The 17,607-nt window shown below is 48.3% G+C and overlaps 1 protein-coding gene across 2 annotated transcripts in view; it reads left to right on the top strand.

Annotated features, from left to right (window-relative positions):
• The window catches only part of cog5 (component of oligomeric golgi complex 5), a 204,208-nt gene that overhangs the window by 27,118 nt on the left and 159,483 nt on the right, over nt 1-17,607 (top strand). Inside the window, exons 1-2 of one of the 2 annotated variants that reach the window (XM_068059082.1) lie at nt 7,541-7,621; nt 16,645-16,765. In XM_068059082.1, the coding sequence (XP_067915183.1) occupies nt 7,556-7,621; nt 16,645-16,765 (187 nt within the window). In that variant the 5' untranslated portion in view covers nt 7,541-7,555. Of the gene's footprint in view, nt 1-7,540; nt 7,622-16,644; nt 16,766-17,607 lie in introns of those variants that run through there. The other variant, XM_068059080.1, reaches the window with a different exon arrangement.

Below are 17,607 nucleotides of genomic sequence, written 5' to 3'. Positions count from 1 at the left end.
GCTCCTGCTCTGCCGCCACTTACGTCCACCTTCTGACTTGTGTTAGAACATAACGTAAGAAATAGGAGCAGGAGCAGGTCATTCGGTCCCTCGAGCCTGCTCTGTCGTTCAATAAGATCGTGGCTGATCTGATTGTGGCCTCAACTCCACTTTCATGCCTACCCCTCGTCTCTCCCTCCCCCCACCTCAACCCAAGTCCAAACCTTTGATTCCTTTGTCGATCAAAAATCTGTCCAATTCAGCCTTGAATATATTCAGTGACCCAACCTCCACTGCTCTCTGGGGTAGAGAATTCCAAAGATTAGCCATTAACCATCCTCTGAGAAGAAATTCCTCCTCATTTTTGACTTAAATGGAGACCCCTTATTCTGAATCTGTGCCCCTCTAGTTCCAGATTCCCTCACAAGGGAAGACATCCTCTCAGCACCTACCCTGTCAAGCCCCCTCAAAAACTTGTATGTTTCAATAAGATCGCCTTAGTCTTTTAAATTGAGTTTAATGAATATAGGGCCAACCGACTCAACCTTTCCACATAAGACAACCCTTCATCCTAGGAATCAGCCGAGTGAACCTTCTTTGACCTGCTTCCTAAATAAGGAGACCCCCCCTCTCTTTTCCCCCCCCCCTCTCTTTTCCCCCCCCCCCTCTCTTTTCCCCCCCCCCCTCTCTTTTCCCCCCCCCCCTCTCTTTTCCCCCCCCCCCTCTCTTTTCCCCCCCCCCCTCTCTTTTCCCCCCCCCCTCTCTTTTCCCCCCCCCCTCTCTTCCCCCCCCCCCCTCTCTTTCCCCCCCCCCCTCTCTTTTCCCCCCCCCCTCTCTTTCCCCCCCCCCTCTCTTTTCCCCCCCCCCCTCTCTTTCCCCCCCCCCTCTCTTTTCCCCCCCCCCTCTCTTTTCCCCCCCCCCCTCTCTTTTCCCCCCCCCTCTCTTTTCCCCCCCCCCTCTCTTTCCCCCCCCCCCTCTCTTTCCCCCACCCCCCTCTCTTTCCCCCCCCCCTCTCTTTCCCCCCCCCTCTCTTTCCCCCCCCCTCTCTTTCCCCCCCCCCTCTCTTTCCCCCCCCCCTCTCTTTCCCCCCCCCCTCTCTTTCCCCCCCCCCTCTCTTTCCCCCCCCCCCTCTCTTTCCCCCCCCCCCTCTCTTTCCCCCCCCCTCTCTTTCCCCCCCCCCCTCTCTTTCCCCCCCCCCTCTCTTTCCCCCCCCCCCTCTCTTTCCCCCCCCCCCTCTCTTTCCCCCCCCCCCTCTCTTCCCCCCCCCCCCTCTCTTTCCCCCCCCCCCTCTCTTTCCCCCCCCCCCTCTCTTTCCCCCCCCCCCCTCTCTTTCCCCCCCCCCCTCTCTTTCCCCACCCCCTCTCTTTCCCCCCCCCTCTCTTTCCCCCCCCCTCTCTTCCCCCCCCCCTCTCTTTCCCCCCCCCCTCTCTTTCCCCCCCCCCCTCTCTTTCCCCCCCCCCTCTCTTTCCCCCCCCCCCTCTCTTTCCCCCCCCCCCCTCTCTTTCCCCCCCCCCCTCTCTTTCCCCCCCCCCCTCTCTTCCCCCCCCCCTCTCTTTCCCCCCCCCCTCTCTTTCCCCCCCCCCTCTCTTTCCCCCCCCCCCTCTCTTTCCCCCCCCCCCTCTCTTTCCCCCCCCCCCCTCTCTTTCCCCCCCCCCCTCTCTTTCCCCCCCCCCCTCTCTTTCCCCCCCCCCCTCTCTTTCCCCCCCCCCCTCTCTTTCCCCCCCCCCTCTCTTTCCCCCCCCCCTCTCTTTCCCCCCCCCCTCTCTTTCCCCCCCCCTCTCTTTCCCCCCCCCTCTCTTTCCCCCCCCCTCTCTTTCCCCCCCCCTCTCTTTCCCCCCCCTCTCTTTCCCCCCCCTCTCTTTCCCCCCCTCTCTTCCCCCCCTCTCTTTCCCCCCCTCTCTTTCCCCCCCTCTCTTTCCCCCCCTCTCTTTCCCCCCCCTCTCTTTCCCCCCCTCTCTTTCCCCCCCTCTCTTTCCCCCCCTCTCTTTCCCCCCCTCTCTTTCCCCCACTCTCTTCCCCCCTCTCTTTCCCCCCCTCTCTTCCCCCCCTCTCTTTCCCCCCCTCTCTTTCCCCCCCTCTCTTTCCCCCCCCTCTCTTTCCCCCCCCCTCTCTTTCCCCCCCCCTCTCTTTCCCCCCCCTCTCTTTCCCCCCCCTCTCTTTCCCCCCCTCTCTTTCCCCCCCCTCTCTTTCCCCCCCTCTCTTTCCCCCCCTCTCTTTCCCCCCCCTCTCTTTCCCCCCCCTCTCTTTCCCCCCCCTCTCTTTCCCCCCCCTCTCTTTCCCCCCCTCTCTTTCCCCCCCCTCTCTTTCCCCCCCCTCTCTTTCCCCCCCCTCTCTTTCCCCCCCCTCTCTTTCCCCCCCCTCTCTTCCCCCCCCCTCTCTTTCCCCCCCCTCTCTTTCCCCCCCCCTCTCTTTCCCCCCCCCTCTCTTTCCCCCCCCCTCTCTTTCCCCCCCCCTCTCTTTCCCCCCCCTCTCTTTCCCCCCCTCTCTTTCCCCCCCCCTCTCTTTCCCCCCCCCTCTCTTTCCCCCCCCCTCTCTTTCCCCCCCCCTCTCTTTCCCCCCCCCTCTCTTTCCCCCCCCCTCTCTTTCCCCCCCCCTCTCTTTCCCCCCCCCTCTCTTTCCCCCCCCCTCTCTTTCCCCCCCCCTCTCTTCCCCCCCCCTCTCTTTCCCCCCCCCTCTCTTTCCCCCCCCCTCTCTTTCCCCCCCCCTCTCTTCCCCCCCCCTCTCTTCCCCCCCCCTCTCTTTCCCCCCCCCTCTCTTTCCCCCCCCCTCTCTTTCCCCCCCCCTCTCTTTCCCCCCCCCTCTCTTCCCCCCCCTCTCTTTCCCCCCCCTCTCTTTCCCCCCCCCTCTCTTTCCCCCCCCCTCTCTTTCCCCCCCCCCCTCTCTTTCCCCCCCCCTCTCTTTCCCCCCCCTCTCTTTCCCCCCCCCTCTCTTTCCCCCCCCCTCTCTTTCCCCCCCCCTCTCTTTCCCCCCCCCTCTCTTTCCCCCCCCCTCTCTTCCCCCCCCCTCTCTTTCCCCCCCCCTCTCTTTCCCCCCCCCTCTCTTTCCCCCCCCCTCTCTTTCCCCCCCCTCTCTTCCCCCCCCCTCTCTTTCCCCCCCCTCTCTTTCCCCCCCCCTCTCTTTCCCCCCCCCTCTCTTTCCCCCCCCTCTCTTTCCCCCCCCTCTCTTTCCCCCCCCTCTCTTTCCCCCCCCTCTCTTTCCCCCCCTCTCTTTCCCCCCCCCTCTTTCCCCCCCCCCTCTCTTCCCCCCCCCTCTCTTCCCCCCCCCTCTCTTCCCCCCCCCTCTCTTCCCCCCCCCTCTCTTTCCCCCCCCTCTCTTTCCCCCCCCTCTCTTTCCCCCCCCTCTCTTCCCCCCCCTCTTTCCCCCCCCCTCTTTCCCCCCCCCTCTCTTTCCCCCCCCCTCTCTTTCCCCCCCCTCTCTTTCCCCCCCCTCTCTTTCCCCCCCCTCTCTTTCCCCCCCCTCTCTTTCCCCCCCCTCTCTTTCCCCCCCCCTCTCTTCCCCCCCCCCTCTCTTCCCCCCCCCCTCTCTTCCCCCCCCCCTCTCTTTCCCCCCCCCTCTCTTTCCCCCCCCCTCTCTTTCCCCCCCCCTCTCTTTCCCCCCCCCTCTCTTTCCCCCCCCCTCTCTTTCCCCCCCCCTCTCTTTCCCCCCCCCTCTCTTTCCCCCCCCCTCTCTTTCCCCCCCCCTCTCTTTCCCCCCCCCTCTCTTTCCCCCCCCCTCTCTTTCCCCCCCCCTCTCTTTCCCCCCCCCTCTCTTTCCCCCCCCCTCTCTTTCCCCCCCCCTCTCTTTCCCCCCCCCTCTCTTTCCCCCCCCCTCTCTTTCCCCCCCCCTCTCTTTCCCCCCCCCTCTCTTTCCCCCCCCCTCTCTTTCCCCCCCCCTCTCTTTCCCCCCCCCTCTCTTTCCCCCCCCCTCTCTTTCCCCCCCCCTCTCTTTCCCCCCCCCTCTCTTTCCCCCCCCCTCTCTTTCCCCCCCCCTCTCTTTCCCCCCCCCTCTCTTTCCCCCCCCCTCTCTTTCCCCCCCCCTCTCTTTCCCCCCCCCTCTCTTTCCCCCCCCCTCTCTTTCCCCCCCCCTCTCTTTCCCCCCCCCTCTCTTTCCCCCCCCCTCTCTTTCCCCCCCCCTCTCTTTCCCCCCCCCTCTCTTTCCCCCCCCCTCTCTTTCCCCCCCCCTCTCTTTCCCCCCCCCTCTCTTTCCCCCCCCCTCTCTTTCCCCCCCCCTCTCTTTCCCCCCCCCTCTCTTTCCCCCCCCCTCTCTTTCCCCCCCCCTCTCTTTCCCCCCCCCTCTCTTTCCCCCCCCCTCTCTTTCCCCCCCCCTCTCTTTCCCCCCCCCTCTCTTTCCCCCCCCCTCTCTTTCCCCCCCCCTCTCTTTCCCCCCCCCTCTCTTTCCCCCCCCCTCTCTTTCCCCCCCCCTCTCTTTCCCCCCCCCTCTCTTTCCCCCCCCCTCTCTTTCCCCCCCCCTCTCTTTCCCCCCCCCTCTCTTTCCCCCCCCCTCTCTTTCCCCCCCCCTCTCTTTCCCCCCCCCTCTCTTTCCCCCCCCCTCTCTTTCCCCCCCCCTCTCTTTCCCCCCCCCTCTCTTTCCCCCCCCCTCTCTTTCCCCCCCCCTCTCTTTCCCCCCCCCTCTCTTTCCCCCCCCCTCTCTTTCCCCCCCCCTCTCTTTCCCCCCCCCTCTCTTTCCCCCCCCCTCTCTTTCCCCCCCCCTCTCTTTCCCCCCCCCTCTCTTTCCCCCCCCCTCTCTTTCCCCCCCCCTCTCTTTCCCCCCCCCTCTCTTTCCCCCCCCCTCTCTTTCCCCCCCCCTCTCTTTCCCCCCCCCTCTCTTTCCCCCCCCCTCTCTTTCCCCCCCCCTCTCTTTCCCCCCCCCTCTCTTTCCCCCCCCCTCTCTTTCCCCCCCCCTCTCTTTCCCCCCCCCTCTCTTTCCCCCCCCCTCTCTTTCCCCCCCCCTCTCTTTCCCCCCCCCTCTCTTTCCCCCCCCCTCTCTTTCCCCCCCCCTCTCTTTCCCCCCCCCTCTCTTTCCCCCCCCCTCTCTTTCCCCCCCCCTCTCTTTCCCCCCCATAAAACCATGTTGCCTCTGCTTGATTGTATTATGATTATTCTACCTCATTCCAGACTCTGCCTTATAGGTCATGGAGAGTCTGTAGGGAGTCAGAAGATGAGCAATTTGGCACAGACTACCTATTTAGTGTTCTGCTTCGTATGTATGGCATTTATGTGGCTGGTCCAGTTGAGTTTCTGGACAGTGATAACCCCCAGGATGATGCTGGTGTGGACATGACTATGGTAATACCATTTGATGTCAAGTGTAGGTGGTTAAGTTGTCTCTTGTTGGAGATAGCCATTGCCTGGGATTTGATTGTTACTTGCCCTGACCAGCCCAGATCCGGATACTGTTCAGTTCTTGCTTCATGTGGTATGAACTGCTTTATTATCTGAGGATTATCTGAAAACAGCCTTCAGAAATGCTCACTCATTCCTTTTCTCCCTTCAGCTACAATGAAGTGCCAACTATCCAATTCCTCTCCTGGGACTTCAGTAATTTATATGTAATGTCCTCAAACCAACACACAGCACAGGAGAAGTGTTACTTAAATGAAAGATTTTTTTCTTTCCTCATTAGCTTTTCTTTTAGCCACTATGCTCCCCTCACCTCCCTAGGTCTCTGCATTCCACTCTCCCTGCTTTGAAAACCCTCCTTCAGACTCTGCTTTGACATCTGTTTACCCCCAACCTTTTTCCTTTTCCTCTTCTGTTCAGCATGTACAATTTTTTTTGTCGTCTCAATGTAAGCATTTTTTCTACATGAGTGCTGTAGAAATGTAAGGTTCGTTGTTCAGAAACTGATGAAATTTTCACAGTGTGGGTGCCACGGAGCTTTAGCTTTTTTGTGGAATGTACTCCGTTCTTCTGGAAAGTTTATTTCTTTGTAACCTAGGTTACTTCTAAACAGATAATGGGCAAAATTGATAGTGCATTTTCTCCTGTTGTACTTGTTGAGGTAGGAAACCTTTTGCCAGATCTACCATAACTTCATCGGAGATTATTTGTAATGCAAGATGGAGCCACCCACATACCCCTACAAAGCATTATTGTTTGGATCTTATTTCCAAAGACAAATATAAAGTTTGGGAGGTGCATGCTGCATGCGGGCATTTCTGTTATGTCTAAAGAATTTGAAATGGTGGCTCCACCCAAGAGATGTGCTTTTTACGCTGCAGGACACTTACAGGGAAGGAGTTGTATAAGGGCAATTTAACCAACAGCAAAGCATCGTAACGTGGCATTGTCTCTCACGGACTTTTCTTTCCTCCGCTTATGGCAGCATTCGTTTGCTGTACGTCCATGGCCCTGGAAACTTATAAAAATTGATGAGCTTTAATAAAGCTGATACAGCTGCAAAATGCTGACAACCTAAATAAACAACCTACAACTTAAAAGCAACCCTGAATATAGGTCTATAACCGATGCAATTTCTTAGTAACTAACTGCACTCTTCCAAAGAACTCAATTTGTGTGCTACAACACAAATACAAATACAAAGAACCACCTTAAGCACTAGTTTCAGCAACTTTGTTTTTAGTCATTCTTAGGGTTCACTGATTCTTTCTTTGGCAGATAGAAGCCACAAGCTGTGCTCTGGAGCACAAATCATCTGTGTCTTATCTAATCCTATTCATTAGCTTCAGAAAAACTGTTCCATGCTGAATTGCTCTCCCTCTCCGTCTGTTCGCGCCCCCTCGGGAGTGGTTTTGGTCTCAGTCACAGCTCACAGGCATACACAATAGGGAAAGAGCAGGGGAGTCGGACTAATTAGATAGCTACTTTAAAGAGCTAGAACAGGCACAAAGGGCCGAATTGCCGCCTCCAGTACTGCATCAGTGATCACTTTTTTCAGAGAAACTTCTCAGCTTTACGCAAATAACTTTTTAAAGTGCAATGATTTATGTAGGCAAAGATGGCTACCAATTTGTGCACAGCAAGATTCTATATTCACTAATGAAATGAATTACCAGTTGATTTTTTAATGTGTTTGAGGGATGCATGCTGGGCTGGATACCGGGTGATCTCCCTGCTCTTGAAAAGTGTCTTGGGCTCGTAGATACCCACCTGAACATTGCACTGAGTGCCAAACCCAGATGTATAAGCTGAAGCCTGAAATGGAGCTTGAATTCGTAATATGGTAGATGTTACCTACTGAGCCAGAGAGGAGACCACCAGGTGTCATTGTTTACATTTTCACCTTCTGGTGCAGTTTGTGTCAGTAAGGTCTTACAAATATAGCTTATTACACACTCCGGGACTGTGGAAATCTGTAAGCAAAATTGAAAAGGTTTTAAATGATAATTTGTATTGGGCTTATACCTTCTGCCGAGTTTTACCAACCAATTCCCCTCAAAGTGGCGAAAACATGATGATTAATAAAGTCCGTTACCGAAATCTTCGCTACATTGTATGTTAGTGTTAAAAGTGTTAGTGACAGAAATTCACTTTGAAATAATTAACACCACTGTGTTTAAATTTACTCCACATTCCGCTAAATGCGCTTTATTTCTTTTGTGTTCTAGTCTCTACCAATCTGATTCAGAATCAAAAGCATGATCCGATTAATCAGATTGCTAGAAAATGAAATTGGAATAAGAGTAGGCACAAATACGAAAAAGGTAAATTTAGCTATATTAGCAGACACTTCTAAATCAAATTTTCATGACTAATACATTTATTATTGCAGTTACTGGGTTGAGTGGGAAAGAAGACAATGACCGGTGTCACAGGCTTTGATCCTCCTTGAATAAGCCCATTGTTATCCTGTTGAGATGTTAAACCGAGGCCCTGTCTGCTGCCATGGGTGGCCGTAAAAGATCACATGGCACTATTTTGAAGAAGAACAGGGGAGTTATCCCCAGTGTCCTGGCTAATATTTACCCCTCAATCAAAATCATAAAATGGATTATCTGGGCATTATCACATTGTTGTTTGAGAGAGCTTGTTTGCAAGTTAATGGACATTCCAGAGAGAAATGCAGAGGGAGATTGGCGAGTATTGATCAATCATGAGCACCTCAATGGTTTCTTTAGAAAATGCCACAAGTGGCACATAGAAGACAACGACGGCTTGCATTTATATAGTGCCTTTCATGACCTTGGGACATCCCAAAGTGCTTTACAACCAATGAAGTACTTTTGAATGTGCATATAATTGGTTGCCACATTTCTTACATCACACATGGGATTACTGTAGGATTAGTATAAATGGGTGGTTGATGGTGGGCCAAAGGGCCTGTTTCAGTGCTGTATCTCTAAACTAAACATTCAAAAGTACCCAATATTAACTGGGATAGTTTTAGTGTGAAAGGAATTGAGGGAGCAGAATTCTTGAGATGCATTCACTCTTGTTTTGTCAGTATGTAGCAAGTCCAACAAGAGAGGGTGCAGTTTTAGACTTCATTTTAGGAAATGAAGATGAGCAGGTGGAAGGAGTGGCAGTGGGTGAACATTTTGGTGGTAGTGATCATAATTCAAGAAGTGGACTGGAAACAGCTACTTGAAGGTAAATCAGTGTCAGAGCAGTGGGAGACATTCAAAGTGTTCAGAGTAAACATGTTCCCACAAAGAGCCCATGGATGTCGAGGAGCTTACAGGGTAAGATAAGGCAGAAAAGGAAAGCTTGTGCCCAACACCGAGATCTCAATACTACAGAAAGCCGAGAGGAATATAGAAAGTGGAGGGGTGAAATCAAAAAGGGAATTAGAAAAGCAGAGAGGGCATGAAAAAAATATTGGCAAGCAAAATCAAAGTGAACCCAAAGATGTTTTATCAATACAATAAAAGTAAGAGGATAACTAAGGTATTGTTCTTAATGAATACTTTGCATCTGTCTTCACAAAAGTGGGGGACGATGCAGATATTGTAGTTGAGGAGGAGGAGTGTGAAGTATTGGATGTGATGAACATAGGGAGAGAGGAAGTATTAATGGGATTAGCGTCCTTGAAAGCTGATAAATCACCAGGGCCAGATGAAATGTACCCCAGGCTGTTAAAGGGAGCAAGAAAGGAAACAGCGGATGGTCTGACCATCATTTTCCAATCCTCAAATAAAAGCAAAATACTGCGGATGCTGGAAATCTGAAATAAAAACAAGAAATGCTGGAACTACTCAGCAGGTCTGGCAGCATCTGTGAAAAGAGAAGCAGAGTTAACATTTGGAGTCAGTGACCCTTCTTCGGAACTGATCCAATCTACACCTCCTTTGTTATCTCTTGCCCCACCCCCACCTCACTTGCTTATAACCTGTGACTTTTCTAATATTTTTCAGTTCCGAAGAAGGGTCACTGACCTGAAACGTTAACTCTGCTTCTCTTTTCACAGATGCTGCCAGACCTGCTGAGTGGTTCCAGCATTTCTTGTTTTTATTTTCCAATCTTCATTGGATACAGGTGTGGTGCTGGAGGGTTGGAGAACTGCTAACGCTGTACCTCTGTTTAAAAAGGGAGCAAGGGATAGACTGAGGAATTACAGGCCAGTCAGTCTAACCTCAGTAGTGTGCAAATTATTGGAATCTATTTTGAGAGACAGGATGACCTGTCTCTTATGCACAGGTTAATCAAGGATAGTCAGCATGGATTTGTTAAGGGAAGATCTTGTTTGACCAACGTGATTGAATTTTTGGAAGATGTAACAAGGAGGATAGTGCAGTAGATGTGGTCTACGTGGATTTTAGCAAACTTTTGACAAGGTCCCACATGGCAGACTGGTTAAAAATATAAAATCCCATGGGATCCAGGGAAATACATCTAGGATACATAATTGGCTCAGTGGCAGGAAACAAAGGGTAATTGTTGACGGGTGTTTTTGCGACTGGAGGGCTGTTCCAGTGGCGTTCCACAGGGTCAGTACTGTACTGGGTCCCCTGCTTTTTGTGGTATATATTAACGATTTGGACGTAAATGTAGGGGGCATGATCAAGAAGTTTGCAGACGACACAAAGATTGGCTGTGTGGTAGATAGCGAGGAGGATAGCTGTAGGCTGCAGGAAGATATGGTCTGGGCAGAAAAGTGGCAAATGGAATTCAATCGGAGAAGTGTGAGGTGATGCATTTGGGGATGCCAAACAAGGCAAAGTAATACACAATTAATGGGGAAATACTGAGAAGTGTAGAGGAAGTGAGGGACTTGGAGTGAATGTTCACAGATCCCTGAAGGTAGCTGGACAGGTTGATAAGGTGGTCAAGAAGACATATGGATTCCTTTCCTTTATTAACCACAGCTAATAAAATATAAGAGCAGGGAGATTATGCTGGAACTGTATAAATCATAACTCATTGGTTAGGCCACAACTTGAGTAGTGTGCGCAGTTCTGGTCACCTCATTACAAAAATGATGTAATTGCACTAGAGAGGGTACAGAGGAGATTTACAAGGATGTTGCCAGGACCGGAAAAATGCAGCTATGAGGAAAGATTGGATAGGCTGGGGTTGTTCTCCTTAGAGCAGAGAAGGCTGAGGGGAGATCTGATTGACATGTACAAAATTTTGAGGGGATTGGATAGAGTGAAGGTGAAGGGCCTATTCACCTTAGCAGAGAGGTCAGTGATGAGCGGGCATAGATTTAAAGTGATTGGTAGAAAAATTAAAGGGGAGATGAGGAAAACCTTTTTCACCCAGAGGGTGGTGGGGGTCTGGAACTCACTGCCTGAAAGGGTAGTTGAGGCAGAAACACTCGCCTCATTCAAAAGGAGTCTGGATATGCACCTCAAGTGCTGTAATCTGCAGGGCTACAGACCAAATGCTGGAAGGTGGAATAAGAATGGGTGGATCATTTTTCGGCCGGCACAGACATTAAGGGCCAAGTGGCCTCTTTCTGTGCCTTAAACTTTATATGATTCTAACAGCAAGGATCTGTGTTGGGGCCTCAACTACTCCCTGTAGTTATTAACTACTTTAGGATAGAAAGTCACATATCCAAATTTGCCAATGATACAAAAGTTGGTTTTGTAAGCTTCGTAGATGGAAGCATAACATTATAAAGAGATATTGATAGATTACGTGGATGGGTGACACTGTGGCAACTGGGTTTCATTATGGGCAAATGTGAGGTCATCGATGAAGAGATAGAACAGGGTCTTTTCTAAATGGTGAAAAGCTAGAAACAGTGGCAGTTTAAGAGACTTCGGGGTCCAGGTACACTGATCATTAAAATGTTATGAACAGGTAGTGAATAATCAGAGCGGCTAATGGAATACTGGCCTTTACGTCTAGAGGAATAAAATACAAGGGGGTGGAAGTCATGCTTCAGCTATTCAAAACCCTGGTTAGGCCATGCCTGGAGAACTGTGAGCTGTTCTGAGTACCACACAGTAGGAAGGATATATTGGCCTTGGAGGGAGTGCAGTGTAGATTTATTGGAATGATACCTGGACTCCAAGGGTTAAGCTACAAGGAAAAATTAACTCATCTAATCTCTGGAATTTAAAAGTTACAGGATGATTTAATCGAAGTTTTCAAGATGTTGAAGGGACCAGATTGGGTAGTTTGGGAGAAACTATTTCCATTAATTGGGGAGCTGAGCATTAGAGGGCATAGTCAAAAAGTTGGAACTATCAGGAGTGAAATTAGGAAACACTTTTTTTGCACAAAGCGTGGTAGATGTTTGAAACTCTGTTCTTCCAGCTGTTAATTTTCAAAACTGAATGATAGATTTTGTTATTCAAAGGTATTAAGGGATATGGGGCAAAGGCAGGTATATAGAGTTAGGTGGCAGATAAGTTGTGATGGTGGAATGGACTTGAGGGGCTAAGTGGCCCACTCCTGTTCATAGGGGTGCAGACATGAGAGTATTGGTCACACATCTGGCAGGACCACAAAGTGCAACTGGGTGTCACTGTTCTCTGTGCAAACTACCCACTACTCTAGGATTATCCTGCCGAGCAGGATACCTCCACTACCAACTGCCTCAATTATCTGCCCGCCCCATTCTGACTTCTAATAAAGAGCATGAGAAGATGGACTTGTTTTTCACTAAGATTGAGACCATTCGTTCTGCCTTTGGTGCTTTGCCCCACCCACCTCTGCCCTTGCCTTGAACCCACATCTCTCTCTGGTTTCTCTTTCATTCCTGCCCACATATCCCACCACCACCCGTTCCCATACACTCTCAACTCATCTAATCCATGATCTGCTTCCTCCTCCTGCTAAACACCTGACACCTCCACCTAGCTTGGCCCCTGTGACAGCTGCCACTGTAAATACTTCCTCTGACATTTTCTGCTGTGTTTTCAAAACCTTTGTTAGAGTCATAGTCATAGAGTTATACAGCACAGAAACGGGCCCTTCAACCCAACCATCTGCGCCGACCATCAAGCACCCATCCAATCTAATCCCATTTTCCCGCACTTGGCCAGTAGCCTTGTATGCTATGGCGTTTCAAGTGCTCATCTCAATACTTAAATGTTGAGGGTTCCTGCCTCTACCACCGCTTCAGGCAGTGTGTTCCAGATTCCAACCATCCTCTGGGTGAAATTTTTTTTCCTCAACTCCCCTCTAAACCTCCTGCTCCTTACCTTAAATCTATGCCCCCTGGTCATTGACCCTCTGCTAAGGGCAAAGGTTTCTTCTTATCTATCCTCTCAATGCCCCTCATAACTTTGTATACCTCAATCAGGTCCCCCCTCAGCCTTCTCCACTCCAAGGAAAACAACCCCAGCCTATCCAGTCTCTCTTCGTAGCTGACATGCTCCAGCCCAGCAGGTGAATCTCCTCTGCACCCTCTCCAGTGCAATCACATCCTTCCTATAATGTGGTGACCAGAACTGTACACAGTACTCCAGCTGTGGCCTAACCAGCGTTTCATGCCTCAGTTAATAAAGGCAGGTATCCCGTATGCCTTCCTAACCACTTTATCTACCTGTGCTGCTGCCTTCAGTGATCTATGAACAAGTACACCAAGGTCCCTCTGCACTTCCTATGGTCCTACCATCCATTGTATATTCCATGCTTTGTTAGTTCTTCCAAAGTGCATCACCTCACACTTCTCAGGATTAAATTCCACCTGCCACTGCTCCGCCCATCTTACCAGCCCAACTATGTCGTCCTGTAATCTAAGGCTTTCCTCCTCACCATTTACGACACCACCAATTTTCGTGTCATCTGCGACCTTACTGATCATACCTCCTGCATTCATGTCGAAATCGTTAATGTATGCTACAAACAGCAAGGGTCCTAGTACCGATCCCTGCGGTACACCACTGGTCACAGGCCTCCATTCGCAAAAACAACCCTCGACCATCACCCTCTGCCTCCTTCCACTAAGCCAAGTTTGGAACCAATTTACCAAATTACCCTGGATCCCATGGGCTCTTACCTTTTTGACCAATCTCCCATGTGGGACCTTATCAAAAGCCTTACTGAAGTCCATGTAGACAACATCAACTGCTTTACCCTCATCTACACATCTGGTCACCTCACAAAATTCAGTCAAATTTGTTAGACATGATCTCCCCCATGACAAAGCTCTGCTGACTATCCCTGATTAATCCCTGCCTCTCCAAGTGGAGATTAATCCTGTCTCTCTGAATTTTTTCCAATAGTTTCCCTGCCACTGACATTAGATTCACTGGCCTATAATTACCTGGTTTATCCCTGCTACTCTTCTTGAATAATGGTACCACTTTCACTGTCATCTGGTATCTCTCCTGTGGTCAGAGAGGATTTGAAAATTTGTGTCAGAGCCCCTGCTATCTCCTCCCTTGTTTAATCCCTTTTTAAAAAAAAAACTCACTTTCCACTCCCTTATCCTTACAAACTACCAATTCATCTCCAATTTCCAAAACCCTTGAATATATTGCCACCCAAATCCACAGCCATCTCTCCTGTAACTCCTTCCAATTACATTCAGGCCCCTCTTAAACCACTGAATAGCCCTAAGTCACAAATTATACTCTGACTTTGAGCATGCTTCATTATCGCTCCTTGTCCTTATTGACCTTTATGCAATCCCTCTCGTCCATTGTCCAGCTTGGTAGGACTGCTGATAATTGGTTCCACTCTTGCCCATCCAATTGTAGCCAGAGTAACTCCAGCAATGGCTTTACTGTTTGCCACTAAGGGGAGCCATTTTTGGCCCTCCTCTTTCTTTTCTACATGTTGCCCCTTGGGAACATTAATGAGACATGAGGTCAGCTTCCACTTGTGTTCTGATGGCTCTTCATCTCCGCCATTCATTGTCACAACTCCTCCACCATATCTGCTCTTAGTCTGTTTGTCCAACATCTACTTTTGGCTGAGCCATAATTTCTTCCAGCTCAACATTGGGAAGACTAAAATCATCTTCTTTGGCCTCTGCTACAAAGTCATGTTTTTGCCGCCTCCCTCCAAGGAACAGTTTCGTGTTGTACCAGACTGTAAAGTGCATGCTATTCTGTTGTAAGCTGAGTTTTCAATCCCTTATTCCCTTGTTATAGAACTTCCAAGCCTGTTTGTGAAGAAGGTAAAGACTCTTTATTGCTTGCCACAGAACTTACTTCCTTACTTCCAACAACCCACAACCAGTGCTGGCTGGCTCTTGATATATACACATTTGAATACAATTAACACCCAACACCTGTTCACCCCATTGCCTTGAACTACCAGGTATTTTATCATCCATTAACAGAACTTCAGATCCCAACATCCCTGACTGCTGACTTCCACCTCCACCCCTACCTTAGCCCGTCTTCTGCTGAAACCCTCGTTCACAGTTCTTGTTATCTCCATACGTAACTATTGCAATACTGTCCTGGCTGGCCTCCAATCAACCACTGTTCATAAACTTAAACTCGCTCGTCAGTCTGCTAACTTTATCCTATACCACACCAAGTCCTGCATGCTCATCACCCCTGTCTGCTATATTTACATTGGTTTCCTTTCTCCTAATGCCCCACTCTTACTCCGTAACTTTCAACATTGGAAAAATTCCCTCGCCAAATTCTCTGTTCTCCCTGGCCTTGTGCATCCCCTCTTCTCTTCACACCATGGACAACCATGTCTTCAGCTGCCATGGCACCACACTCTGAATGAAATTCCCTCCCTAAACCCTGCTGCATTTCCACCTCCCTCTTCTCTTTAAAGATCCTCCTGAAAATCCACATCTGACCAAACTTTGTCACCCCTCCTAATATCTCCTCCTTTGACTTGGTATCCAGTTTTTGATTATGCCTTTATGAAGGACCTTGGGATATTTTACATTAAAAGCATTAGATGAATGCAAGTTGTTAGAGTTTGGAGAGAAAAAGGATCAATTCAGAAACGTCAGAAAATTAATTGCTGTGTTGAACATGTGGTGTGAAGTAATCTTGTGTACTATTACTTTGCATAATTTCAAATTGTTCAGTACAACCCAACATATCTTCAGTTTTTAAAGAACGAACTCGGGACTCAAACTAATGCCATGTGCAATATTTAGATTTGCAGATTGCCTAAGATAGGAAAATTATCAACCAGCAATGTTCAGACAGCGAAAGAAATGCGAGGAACCATACTAAATAAGATCAGCATTTTAATGGGCAGTAATCCCTGAAAGATAAATTTTCATTCAGCGTGATGAATATGAAATCTTTGAAAATATTTTTGTTGGAAGACGTTTACTTGTATTAGATACCAATATTCCATAAGAGCACAATATTTTGACCAGAAAGCCGTAGCACCTTACGATTCCTTTGAAGATTGTGGGAGTGACCTTTTAGTTTTTCTGTTTAGATTCTATTAAATTTAAAGGTTTCAACCATCAACATTTTTAGTCAAACGCAAGTTCAAGACTTGAAGTACCAGAAATCCTAATTAGAATATCAAGCTTTGGTTTTCTTGGTTGGTTGTGTGTTTGATTGAACTAGAAGTATGGCTTCAGTATTTCATTTTAATGGGGGTCTGAGTAACCTTTACAATTTTAAAAAGCTTTGACTTAAATGCTTGGAAAATTGGAAGTGAGCATGCATTGTTATATTTTTGTGCATTGCAGCAAGTGCAATATTGCAAATAACATTATTGTTTCAGTCAAAATTAGACTGTTCCAGTTCTAACTTAATGAAAAATTTTGTACCAGGTCATTCAAAGTTGCCTACTTATGCTTGTTATAGAGCTGTAAGGGCTAATGATAATCAGACCAATAGTTGGTATATGCTGAGGGAAAACGATCAAACTCAGTGGGACTGAGATGGGGAGAAAGCTTATGAGAAGGCTTATACAGTAGCTTCTTACTCTGGGAAGGATTAAACCATGTCTGGTCAAATGGGCTCGTTTTGACCTGTTGAAAAAGAGCTTTGAGGGTTTTGAAATAATAGATATTTTTGATTTACATGGTAGTTAGGAAAAGAGTTTGGAGACCCTTGAGGGGGTGTGGGAGAGATCTATGGTTGAGGTATTCATGTATGAATTGTAGAAGTAAGTGACATGAGTCAAAAGTGTTTTTTTAATAACATTTTCTTGTGTTCAGGTTTGGAAGTTGATTATTGGAATCCAGAATGTCAGTCAGGTTTAAAATTGTATGAGCTTGTATTGGAAAAAAAAATTATGCTAATGCCATTTACATTTTAGATTAAAATGCGCAGTACAGCTTGAACTTTTATAAATTTTGGAAAAAATTTTCACTTAAAATTGGAATTTACAAGTTCAGTGTCTCCAAGAGTTTCAAAAACCAATATTCTTGAATTTCATTTAGGCAGCCTGTGATTTGCTTCGACGCATAATCCGTATCTTATATCTAAGTAAACGGCTCCAAGGTCAGCTACAGGGAGGAAGCCGAGAGATCACCAAAGCTGCTCAGAGTCTTAATGAATTAGGTAAGTAATTAAAGCTTATGATAGTTACCTAAAAAGTTGGTCTTCACTTAAACCAAATTAGTGTCTTAGCATTGTAGTTGGTTCTATTTCCAGATGGAGACTTGCTGCAATTATGTAACGTATCATCCAAGCAGTTTCATAAACATATTAGTCTGTATGTGTATTTTGTTGAGTGAAAAATAAGCTTTTCAGAATAATAGATAATTGTGAATCGAATAACGCCAACCCCACCATCTCAAAAATCAAGAGAAAAGTTCTTAAATATCAAAAGATTCGGTATAAAGATAATTTTTTTTCAGAACATCAACTGATATAGATTGTCAGTCGAATTATAAACCTCATTAGTGTCTTATTTAATTCCTAACAGGTCAGAGCTCTACAAAAACTAAATTAATACATCTGAAAATGCTTTACAAAAACTTAAAAAAAAAAAAAAATCCTACCTTTTATCCCTGCATGTTCAAGAAGAATCTGCCCTCCCACCGCAGTCACTGTTGGATGAAACCTAACTCCCATGTCCCAGCTTAATACATTAAAAGTGCATTTATCTAGAGTGGAGTAACTGTTATCACCTCAAAATTCGAATTGTTCAAACCGTAATAGTGACAGCTAAATTAACAAACATATGAACATTAACTGACTAGTAAAGACCCTCTGGCCCCATGCAATTGCGATATATTGTGTGTCACTGTGCTTTCCCCACCCCCCAGTAAAATGTAAAGATTTCAATCATCAGTTTTAATCATTTTCATCTGCAATATCTTGAAATAATTTAATATAAAAATTTAAGATATATTTAATATAACTGGTCATGTAGAATAATAGATCCTTAGTGAACAGTG

This window comes from Heterodontus francisci, chromosome 27, assembly GCF_036365525.1.
Source record: "Heterodontus francisci isolate sHetFra1 chromosome 27, sHetFra1.hap1, whole genome shotgun sequence".
Taxonomy (NCBI): Eukaryota; Metazoa; Chordata; class Chondrichthyes; order Heterodontiformes; family Heterodontidae; genus Heterodontus; species Heterodontus francisci.
The sequence above is the reverse complement of the archived record's forward strand: the minus strand, read 5'-3'. Positions and strand labels throughout refer to the sequence as shown.